The sequence below is a fragment of the Culex quinquefasciatus genome, chromosome 2 (assembly GCF_015732765.1).
Source record: "Culex quinquefasciatus strain JHB chromosome 2, VPISU_Cqui_1.0_pri_paternal, whole genome shotgun sequence".
Lineage (NCBI taxonomy): Eukaryota > Metazoa > Arthropoda > Insecta > Diptera > Culicidae > Culex > Culex quinquefasciatus.
Genome location: NC_051862.1, coordinates 150133252 through 150145699, shown reverse-complemented (window position 1 = coordinate 150145699; position 12448 = coordinate 150133252). Strand labels below are relative to the sequence as shown.

Sequence of the window (12448 nt, the reverse complement as noted above, 5' to 3'; positions counted from 1 at the left end):
AAATCATGCAAATTCACGATATAAAAAATTGAATGGAGGCTACCCTACGACTTCAAAAAATTCATACATTCTCGATATGAAAAATTTTACTGGAGACGCCCCTATGACTAAAATTTTTTTATGAAAATTATGAAAATTTTACTGGAGGCGCCCCTACGATTTAATTTTTTCCAATTCAAATTCTCAATATAAAATTTTGACTGGAGACGCCCTAACGACTTAAAAAATCAGGCCAACTTTCAATATGAAAAAATGAATGGAGGCTCTCTTTTGACTCAAAAAAAATCATACAAATTCTTTTTATGAAAATGTGACCTATGATAATTATGAATGAAACATTTTTATGAAAATTCTCAATACGAAAATTTAACTGGAGGCGCCACTACGACCTAATTTTTTTTAAACATATTCTCAACATTAAAAATTTGACTGGAGGCGCCCCTACGACTTAAAAATATCATGCAAATTTTGGATATGAAAAATTGACTGGAAGCACCCCTATGAATTATTTTTTTTAAATATGTATTTAAAAAAAATAATGTTAATGTAAAAAATATGACTGAAGACTCTACGACTTTACAGGCATATTCTCGATATGGCAACTTGGACTGAGGCGCCCTTATGACTTAAAAAAAATCATACAAATTCTTATTATGAAAATTCAACTTGTGACTTAAATTTTTTAGAACAAATCTTCAATACCAAAAATTTGACAGAAGGCGCCCTACGACTTCATCATGAATCATGATGATTTTCGCTATGAAAAATTTAATGGATGCGTGACTACGACTTTAAAAAATCATACAATTTCTTATTATGAAAATTGACTGGAGGCGCCCCTATGACTAAAACTTTTTATGAAAATTATGAAAATTTAATTGGAGGCGCCACTACGACTTTTAAAAAATCATACAAATTTTTTATGAAAATTTGACTGGAGGCGCCCTTATGACTAAAAAAAATCATGCAAATTCTCGATATGAACATTTTGATTTGAGGCGCCCCTACGACTTAAAAAAATCATGCAAATTCTCGATATGGAAAATGGAATGGGGGCGCCCCTATGACGTAAACATTTTTATGTAAATTCTCAATATGTAAGTTTTACTGGAGGCGCCCTTATGAGTGGGGAAAAAATTGGTAAAAATATTGAAAAAAAAGTTGAATAATCAGTGCCCAAATCAGCTTAAAAATGATAAAAATATTTTAAACATAAGATTTTACTGGAACCGCTATTATGACAAAATTAAAACATTCAACAAAAAAAAGTTTGACTATCGACGCCCCTCTAGCAACATAAAGACTGTTTAATAAGAGCAAAACAAAGTTTGGCGTACGGTAACATAAAAAAATAAAAATTCTGTTTAGCGTTCTAGCTACAACAACTTTTTGCGCCGGTTGGCAAACTTTGTTTGACTAATTTTGAATAGTCTTTATAGCTTGAGGAGCGCCGATAGTCAAATAATTTTATCAGCAAAACGCCGCTGGTAAAATCCTATTTTTAAAATATTTATCTTTGATCTTTTTTTTATGTTGCTCTACTTTTTTCATTTTTTTTATTTTGTCATGAGGCCACCTCTAGTGAAATTTTATTTTCAAAAAGGTAGTCAAATTGTTTTATTTAAAAAAATTATTTCATCACAAGGCGCAACTTTTTATCATTTTTATGTTGCTTAAGCTAACTTTTTTTTGATTATTTTTTTTACGTGTTGTGAAACTTTATTTGAAATCTAATTTTCAAAATATTTTCATCATTTCTATGGTGTTATTCAGGCGTTGATAGTATTTTTTTAATATGTTAATTATTTTATCATTTTTTAAATTTTGTTTATGAGAGAGGTGCCTTTTCGGAACATTTTCTGGGGTAAATCGAAATATATCTTTGTTTCCTGTAGCAACTTTGTTAAATTTATCGATTTTCTAGGACGTTTCTTCAGAAAAGTCAAGGAATCGATAGAAATATATTCAAAATTATCATTTTTAATTTTTTATACTCAAAAAATCTGTTACAAATGTTTGACCCAAAAATGAAGTTTCTTATCTAATTTTTCAGATTTTTAGAAAATTCCGTCCAAAGATACAAAATTTCATACGTTTACATACCCATTCCAGCCCTCAAAATTGTATGGAGACTTGCATGAAAAAACAAATGATGCAAAATTGCTTCTTTTGACATAGGGAATGCAAAGAAAAGTAGATTGAAAACCAGTAGTTTCCGAGTTATGATCAGTTGAACACTTTCAGTTTATCCAGCTACAACCCAACCCCACCTCTAGGCGGGGTTCGATCTAATAATTAGCCAAAAATCTTTTTTTACCAATTTTCGACCTTTAAAAGCATTGGAAAGGTGAACTCTTAAAATTTGTTTTTTTAGGGTTGAACGTGTGACTTGTTTTATTTGACTTTACCAATGTAAATTTTTCTTTGCTGTGTTTTTCACTAATATTTTCTGTACTTTTTTCTATTGTTTCAGACTATACCTCTAAGCATTTTTTAACAATTTAAATGATAATGGTTTGTTCTAGAGTAAAAATTAAAAACATACAAAAAATAATGAAAAATTGGCTGTAAAAACATGACAAATTAGGTGCTAGAATAGGTCAAATACTACCAAAAACAAATATCAACTAAACAAGATAAATGCAAATATTAAAACTATAAATGAAACAAAAACAACAAAAACAAGAGACGTAAACTTTTCGTAGAACAAAAGTTGCTCAAAATGTCAAGGGAAAAATTAAAAAAAATCGAAAAAATTGGGCAGCAAAGGGTTAACTCTTAGAAAAATCAAGTTCATCGATTTGATTTCTTTGAGATTGTGTATCTCAGAAACAAATTGCTCGATTTGAAAGTTTCAGAGAGAAAATTGTACAAAATTTTCTTGAAAAGAAACCAAAATAAATTGAAAATGCAGTCCTAAAATTAGCTTTAACCTGAAAACGGTACATTTTGTTAACAAAATTGCTTCAACAATTTTTGTCCACTTTTACGTTTTTTTTTCTTCAAAAAAAAACATATCTCCTAAACCAGATGAATAATATGACCGGCCCCAGAATTGTATGGACATTTGTATAGAAAAACGAATTATGCAATTGTGCTTCTTTTGACATATGGAATGCATGGTACATGGCAAAGTTTCATCCAAATCAAAAAAATGAAAAGCTAAAAATCGTGAAAAAAATTTGCGAAATCGTTGAGAACTACTCTTAATATTTAAAAAAAAAACTTATGAAAACTTGTTTTGAGCAATTACCGCTACACTTCTTCACTAAAACCCCGTTTTACGCTCCACAAGTGAACGGCCCATGACTCTTCCGATTTACGCCAAAACTCTCATTTGCGCAAAAATCTCAAATTCTCTCAAACTCCGAATTAACGCCCCCCCTTCATGGTGCTATTCAACACGATTTGCAGCACCAATTCAAAAAGTGTAGTCTCCTGTTGCACCAATGTAAAATATATAAAAACGAAGTTGACTTTATATCTGTCGGCCGGTACTAGACCAACCACTGTCTTCCTTTTAACTACAAGGACTTCGCCGCCCTATTTGAGTAAGGCACAGAGTGACGGCGCCGGATACCCATATTTACACTTAGAATTTTAGAGCGTCCGCCGCGGGATTCGAACCAGCAAAATATATGTAAAATATACCAAAGTATTATTTATTGAGTTTAAAGATTGACTGTTAGCGCCCTTTCGCAATCTAAACAAGCACCCCATGCGCCCCTTTCGAGAAAACCCTCCCCTTTCGAAAATCCTGTGCACGGCCCTGGTAGAGGGTGACGACTCTCGAGATTTTCAATTTCCCGGGAATCGAGAGTTGAGTTTTGCCATTTCCCGGGAATTCCCGGAACCCGGGATTTTTTTCAACTAGCCAATAGTGTCAATAACTTAAAAAGAAAAGTAAAAAAAACGTATCTTTTTAATGAATTCAGATACAATTAATTCATACTAATCCAATTAAATGTAAATTTGAGTAACCTCATTGTTTTAAGGAAAATTTTCTTCATTTAAATTTTTTACCTCAATCCACAAATACAAAATCGTTTCTTGAGCCTTTTTGGGACTCGAAATTGCAGTTTAAAATGTTTACGAACTTCATTCGCACATTCGCTTCATTCGAGTGATTTTTCAAAAGTTGTGGCTGGACTTATTATTAGATTTTATGAAATTAAAAATATAACTAATATATAATTTTCCATTTTTGCAATATGGCATTTTTCCAATATGATAAATAACGACACAAAGTAAAAACTTTAAGTTGATTTTTTCCTTCTTAAGATCAACTGTAAATGTTCACAATTAGTGGACACTAACTTTACAAATAATGCCTGATTTTTATTCCCAACATAAATAAAATTTAATATGCAAAACACAAAATTACTTATTGACATCAAAAAAGGGAACTACCTCGATACAGCGAAATTGGCTTACCAAGAATTAAAAAAAACAAGTTTATGAGTTTTTCTATACTTTATAGAGGATATGGAAATCAAACTTATCTTGAAAAGGGTTTCCTTCTTAAAAATAATTAATATTTCATTCCTGGTGTGTTACTGCTAAGAATGTTTCAAGGTAAATTTTGGGGTCCACATTTTTTGGTTACTCTCAATTATAGTTTTTGGAATTTTTTAAAAGATTAAATTTACACTTTTAGAATAAGTAAATTAGAGAAGCATTGGTTTATTCAAATTTGAGAATCGAACATTGAACATCCAATATTCTAAACAATTTTGAATTTTTCAAATGTTTTTTTCTGATTAAATTTTTAATTTTGAGTCGATATTTGTAAGTAAAAAATTTCCCGAGAGTCTCGACCAAATTTCCCGGGAATCGAGAGGTCCAAAAATGGCCGATTTCCCGGGAAATTTTTCCCGGGAATTCCCGCTCGTCACCCTCTACACAATAGTGATAAAAAATTAAACAATTAATTTAAAGGGGAATTTATTGTACTTTTCAAATTTAACATAATCCAAAAGTTTTCGTTTTAAAATTTGTTTTTTTTTATGCACCAAAAAATAAAGTTGACTTCAAAGCTGTCGGCTACCATTGCTAGTACCAACCGCTAGTGTCTTCTACAAGAACTTCGCCGCCCTGGGCTCCAAAGTGTTTGAGTACGGCCCGTAGCGACGGCGCCGGATACCCATATTTACACTAAGAATTTTAGAGCGCCCGCCACGGGATTCGAACCAGCAACCTCTGGATTGTGAGTCTAGTGCGCGGTCCGATTGACCCACACGGGCGGGACATGTACATGTTTTTATGTAACTTCGCAGGATTATTTCATAGAATGTAAAAATATAAACAATCCCCAAAATGTTGACATGTGAACATAAGAAAATTGCTCATAATCATCACGAGACATCGCGATTTTACAAAAAAAAAGTTATGAAATTTGCAAAAAAAAAAATCCAGAGAGACGATTCCTCGAAAAAAAATTAAAGAATTTACAACTAACTCAATTTTTTTTGACCACCTTTTTCGGATAGGGTGGCCCCAATTTTTGCCAAGGAAGTTATCAAATTGATTGATTTAATTGATTTTGATCCTGCTGGTTTGACTTGGAATGGCTGTTAGATCATTTTCAATTTCAAACACATTCACAGAACAGTAAAATTTATAGGGTTACATACATGTATAAAATCACAAAATTTATTAAATCCACTAAAATAATGATTTCAAATAATCCTGAAAGTTTCATGATGATATTTCATGATAAAACTGAGTAAGAGACGATTTAAGCTCAAAGTTTTGCCATGCGTAAAGCGAAGTGTCAAACTTTGAGGGCGTTTTTCTCTAAACACCGTGTTGATTTACGGGTGCCACGATATCTCGAGATGAGATAGACCAAATTGGCTGAAATTTGAGGTGAAGACTCTCAAGACATACTCCGTGTGCATGACGAAGCCCGATTTTGAAATTTTGTTTTTTTTTTTTTTTAATCAAAAATAATGATTTTTTACATGAAAAACAGAAAAAATATTTTTATCTTTTAAAAAAATAAACTTTTTAAAAATCGGCGACGAGTCTTCACCAAAAATTTGAGCCGATTTGGTCAAAGCAGTGTTGAGATATCGTGGCACCCGTTTTTTTAAACTGCAAACTTCAAATAGCTATATCTCAGCAAAGACACAACCGAATCTGTTCAAATTCATTTCATTGATAGATGAAAAAGTATATTTTAATGCCCTGCAAACAGATTTGAAAAAAAAAGTTTAAGCGTCAAACCAACATCTGAAATTTATGCCGATTTACATGTATGTAACCCCTTAAACATTATTTGTTTTCTTCAAGTTGTTTGAAGCCATAATTTGATCCTTAAACTTATTTTTAACATCCAAAGAGTTTTCCTGTATAATTTTGTTGCAAAATACTAATCAGAACCATGTTCAGAACAATTTAAAAAATGTTTCCCGAAAAATGCGTTCATAAATTCTAGAATCCAAGAATTTTGTGTGGCCCGGGAAATCGGACGACCTAGAAAAAATTATAGAGATTTAAAAAAATATTCAAATTAGAAAAACGCAAAATCAATTGTCAAACGGATGAAAGAAGTTCAATCATTAATGTTAGTCGATTTCTTAGCACGTTTTTGTGCTTTTAACAGCTGTCAGTCGTTCCAATTAGTGAGATCGGATTCACAAATCCGAAATCAGTTCCATTCAACTTAGCCGTTGGGCTCTGTATAAAATTGTGAATTACCATCGAAGCAGTGCTACTCCAATGCGGATTTGCTGGTAGCAAGTCTTCGAGAAATATTTTTGAAAAAAAACACCATTTTGAACATTACAAACCAGGATAAATTTGTTTACGTTGAAAATAATTATTAACTACAATTTCATAAAGTTTATAAAGCTAAAAATCTCGTTTGAAATTAAACTTAAAAAAAATTGTAGCCGCCTTTTAAATAACACTATAAAAATAAAATCAAAAAGTGAAATAAAGGCGTTCAATGATAGCCAATATCGAGTGCTTATCTAAATTTAAGAAGGTTTGTATTAAATGATCCAAATTCGAAGTAACAAAAAAGCAAAAAACTTCAGCCAGGTCCGTTTGCAAGTCAGTACATAACACAATTGAACCTCCGCCGTCCAGTCAATGTGTGTGCAATTTCATGTACGTTTGTTAACTGATCTTGCTTATCTTCTTTCATGTTCTGATCTTGCTCCCTCGCTTAGTATTTGTCGTTGCACTATCAGTGACATACACGCACACACACATACACCTTCACGCGGGAGAAAGCGCAGAAAATCAACAAGAAGAAGCTTCAGTGTGTGTCCTTTCGTCATTGTCGTTGACGGTAAATGGTGATAAAAATAAATTTTATTAGTTTACCCAACATCAACACTCTTGAACGAACGAATGAAGGCATAAGCACTTCGGGTCGACGCCGCCGCCGCCGAGCGGTCGTTTTGCTACCGATCACAAGCGCCGAGGTACGATTCCAGCTTCCACCATGGTTAATCCCCTCCAGCCAGAGCGTGTTTCGCGTTCTTTTATATTACACACGTGTGGAGCAGTTATAACGGTATGGGTGAGTGTGTGTGTGTGGGTTTTACGCGCGAAGCAAGGTGAATTTCCATGTAACCTATCCCGGCGGAATATTAGGGCCAATTGATTCTAGGAGTACCTTATATTTCAGCTCATCAAATTTTACGATATGCCACTACTGCTTAAACATGGACTTATATCCTGATTTATTGGAAGTATAATTGGAAAAATTGAGGCGTGTGATATCGTGCAAACGATATGCAAATGACAAAAATCAAAGCAAAATTACCAGAAACGTATTTTTCATCAAAGACAAACAATAACAAGTTTTTAAACTGACACAATTTCCCGTTTTTCTACGATAAAAATAATCGAGTGAATCTGTAATAACCCAGTGTGCACATTTTTGTATTTTGAATCACAAACATCATTTTAAAATTTTGTGTTTGTTCGTAGATTTGCAGGAACATTTTGTAAAGAATAATAAATTATCTTAATGTTCGTGTAATTGTTTGTGTATTGTCTGAGTACGAAAATTTTCTCAAAATCAAAGAATAAAAAGAATAAAGTTGCTAGTTTCCAAAAATTCTTAAAATCCAGGCTATGCACGAGCCACATCAATCGTTCCAAGGGTCAATGATTGGTAAAATTTGCTTAACTATCCAAGAAAACAAACTTTCAAAAGTTTCGAAACTTTATCGTAAAACTGTAATATATCTGGAGCAACATTTGAAAAAGGTGGATAAGCATTGTGACAGTTTGAACCATTTTGCTTATTCTTAGCTAGGTAACATTTGGCAAAACTCGAAATGTATAGTTTTTTTTTCAAAAGGTCTAGCTATTGTATTTCATATGTTTATAGGAAACTCTAGAAATGTACAATAACTGGCCCCAGTAGCCAATAGTAATACTCCTCTGTGTTTTCTTGCTGGCTGGTTTTTCTATCTAGTTAGCATAAAAGAGCTCAGAGGCAGTGATCTTGGGAATTGCAAAACAGTTCTAGTAGTCAAAATTTCAAATGTTATCAAAAGGGCGTAAAATTAATTTTTTGGTCTTTTTGAAATGTTAGTCTTGATTTAAAATTTATGAAAATATTTTTTTTCGAAAAGATCGGAAAATTTCACGACTGTTTCATGTTTTAACATTGTAAATCGGACCATTTGTTGCTGAGATATCGACATTAGAAAATGGTGGGTTGTGGTGCGTGAGACTCAGAAAACATCAATTTTCCTGTTTTTAAACCTTTGCATGGCAATATCTCAGCAATGGAGCACTTCCATTCGAGCAGTTTTTGCTTTTTTCTACAATGTATTTCTTATGGAGCGAACTGTCAAAAACTGCTCGACTGCGGGTGCTCCATTAAGGGTCGTATCAACGAAGTTCAAAAAAGCAAAATATTGAGAATTTTCTCAGCTTTTCAAAAATTTGTTGTTTTCAGAAATGGGCAAACATGTGCACTAATTTAAAAAATTAAAAACTGCGACTATTTTCAAAAAAGTCTCCTAAAAATAGATTTAACTTGGAAACAGTTCACTTTATCAAAATTTCACTAAAGTATTTTTTGATTGCAAATTTGATTTTACATCGAAAAATGAAGTTGAAAAATTTTTGCGACCAATATTTCGATTTATTGAAAAAATCAGTATTGATTCAAAAATTCATAATTCGGTCAAAGATTTTTGCACAACCTGCACTAAAAAAAACAATTCTCGAAATCGTGAATTAAATTCACGAATGCGAGAACCACGAAGGAATATATTCACGTGTATGGTGCAAATGCACCATACTCATGAATAAATTCCTTCGTGGTTCTCACATTCGTGAATTTAATTCACGGTTACGAGAATTGATTTTTTTCTGTGTGGAAATTTCTGAAAAGTTGGCATTTTATGTCCCCTAAAACATTTAAAAAAATAAAAATAGTATTTTTTTTGCAAATCAAGTTCTAGTGACAAAAATTTAAATAAAAAAAACCAAAATTTTTTTACCGTGTATATTTTTTTTTCCTGTGTAGTCCGTATCCATACCTACGACTTTGCCGAAGACACCAAATCGATCAAAAAATTCCTTCAAAAGATACAGATTTTTGAATTTTCACATATCATTTTTGTATGGACAGCTGCCAAATTTGTATGAAAAATTATATGAACGAACTAATGATGCAAAATGGCTTTTTTGGGCATACCGAAGGCACCAAAATAGTTTCAGTCGGATTAAAAAATACAAAAAAAATCGAATGACCGAAATCTGAGAGAACTGCTTCTAAGCTACTGCTTTTAAAAGATTTTTGACGCTATTGAGTCATAAAACTTTCTGTCCCAATTTACCCCACTTCCCGTTGGCCTTGAGTGCTCATACTTTGGCCTGATGCTAGTTTTATATGTACAAATAACCCCTGAAAATGTCAGGCGGCTTGGTGAGGTTGATGCGAGAAGGGTATGCTTTGCTCGTGGACTCGCTCTTAAGTTTGCAATGTTTGATTCCATTGCAAACTTCGAATATTGATTGATAATTTATCAAAGTCCCAGATGATTATTCTATTGTAAGTTCAGAAGACATTAATTTAAATTTTTATATTTTTTCGCCTCCCCCCCCCCCCCTCGACTTTGGTCAGAGCCGAGGGTTAAAACTTCAAAAAATATTTTCAACGGCCTAATCCAGTATAGAGAACCGGTTATTATTCAATCTAAATCAAATATTACACCCAATCCTTTGTAGCAATTGGATCTGAAACTATCTTATATTTAATGGCAAATAAGTTTTGAATCCCCGAATAAACATAAACAAACTAGTTTTTTTACTTGCACATTAAACTATATTAAAGGAAAACATTTCAAAGCAATCCGTTAGGTACTAAAAACATTCTCAGGTATAAAGTAATTTGTTCAGTTCAGTTTTGAATCGTACTCCCTTTTATAACAAAAAGTTATCGCAGCAGCTATGAATAGGTAAACCTTAAACGAAAAAACTACCCGTGCAACGCAACTGTCAACGAAACATCGCACATAGTACCACCCGTACCACAGTTGATTATGGACGCCGCCAGCTGACAGTTTGCCTTCATCTGTCAACGGCTTTCGCAAACTGCGTTGTTTGCGGCTTTCTGGAAAAGTTTTGTTTCGGCGTGCTTGATTTTGATAACATTTTTTTTTGCGGCTTGGTGGTTCGAAATTGTGGTGTGAATTACGCGGAACTGGCGATTTGGGACTGCTTACTGAAAAACCGAACATCACCATGATGATGGAAAACTTGGACCACGTCTACTGCAACACGGCGTCCACCGATGTTGGTGGGAAGGACTCTTCCGACCAGATGAGTTTATTTAAGGAGGTTAAGCAGCTTCAGTCCATTCTGCTGCTGCATTTGGACCTCATCCAGGAGCAGAGCGATCAGATTCTGGCCAAAGACAAGTTGATTATCAAGCTGAAGGATGAGAATGAAATGCTCAAGCATCAGCTGGAACTAGTCAACAAACGGATGCAGCAGATGAAGCAGCAGCAACAGCAACAACAACAACAACAGCAGCAGCAACGAGAAAATAACATTCCAATAAGAAGTGTGGCGGTGGAAAAAGTGTACGAATTTAACAGCCGGCTTATTCCGAGCATCGATCCGGCACCATTGCGTGAAGCTATTCCGGAGGTTACCAGCACCGTGAGGAACATCAAGAAGGAAAACATCTCTAGCGAGTATGACCACTTTGATTCAATTGATTTTGGCGGTGAACTTGAGTCTGAAATCAAAATTGAAAACAATGAAATCGAGGAGGAAATTTTTCTCAACTATTCCAAGTCGGACGACGAATCGGTTCCGTCGAGTGACGTTCCGTTGATGGAGAGCCGGCCGGTCGTGGAATTGCGTCCGTCGAGTGCTAGTACGCCGGTTGATTTTGGAGCCAGCATTTCGCAGCCGCTGGAAATCCCGGCAAGCGACTCTGAGTACAACAACAATGTAAACATCCAGTTTGACGCCGTCGACGATCAGCCGGACTTGAAGGATCTAATCAATTTGCATGATGGTGTTTCGAAAGCAAGCAACTACAATCCGATTTGTTCGTCGGGGAACTCTTCCGATGGCAGTTTGATAAAGAAGTCCTGTAAGACACTGTTTATGATCACAAAGAAGCCGTACATAACCTGCAACTGGAAGGACGAAGCCATTACGAACGACATCGAGCGGATATTGGAGAACGAAGCTGCGGAGCTGGAAGTTCCCTGCTGGTCCGTGATCGACGACAACAACGACAGTGCTTCCAACTCCAGTGAGTTGCTAACGGAGAACATTAGTGATGAGGTGTACATGAAGCGACACGCAAAATTCGAGCTGGACGAGAGACGACGCAAAAAGTGGGACGTTCAGCGCATTCGTGAGCAGAAAACGATAGAACGCTTGAAGAAGCGTCACCTCAAAACCGACCCCGACAGCGAGCAGAAGAACATCGTTTCGTTCTATCCGCTGGTCGATTCCATCAAGTACGTCCAGGTGACGGACGAAATTCCGGTGCAGGCGTTCGGTGAGCTGATTCCGATCCTGCCGACGAGCAGTTTCAGCCTGCCGTGGATGGCGGCCAGCCTGGACGCCACGGACAACATTCCGCCGACCGAGTTCGGACCAGGGCCACTGTTCAGTGCGGCAACCGGAGTTCCGGCGACGGCAACAACGTCCGCAGCTTCGCAGCCAGTCAAAACTAAATTCCTGCACCGGTTGGCCCCCAATCTGGTCACCCAAAAGCAGCGATTCACCAAGCGCATCAAGAAGGAGACATGAATTCGAAGGGGACGAGTGCGGAGTGCGGTCAAGTGCGTGGGAGGTAAAGTGCTTTAACAAAGATCTACTTGATGGTGATTTTGAATTTGTATGACAAATAAGATTAATCCAGTTGGAAGATATCTTTATCTGATAGATTGAGCATGGATATTTGTAAAAAGTAAGATAAGAAATAAAGTTGTACAATGTG

The 12448-nt window shown here is 35.1% G+C and overlaps 1 protein-coding gene across 1 annotated transcript; it reads left to right on the top strand.

Annotated features, from left to right (window-relative positions):
* Positions 1-10544: 10544 nt before the first annotated feature.
* LOC6032949 (male-specific lethal 1 homolog) lies at positions 10545-12448 on the top strand. The gene has a single exon (XM_001843416.2). It carries the CDS (start codon positions 10726-10728, stop codon positions 12256-12258), a length of 1533 nt encoding a protein of 510 aa, XP_001843468.2. The 5' UTR covers positions 10545-10725; the 3' UTR covers positions 12259-12448.

Excerpts from the sequence above, each read along its gene's own strand:
- LOC6032949 (XM_001843416.2), top strand. The coding sequence starts at position 10,726 with ATGATGATGGAAAACTTGGACCACGTCTACTGCAACACGGCGTCCACC.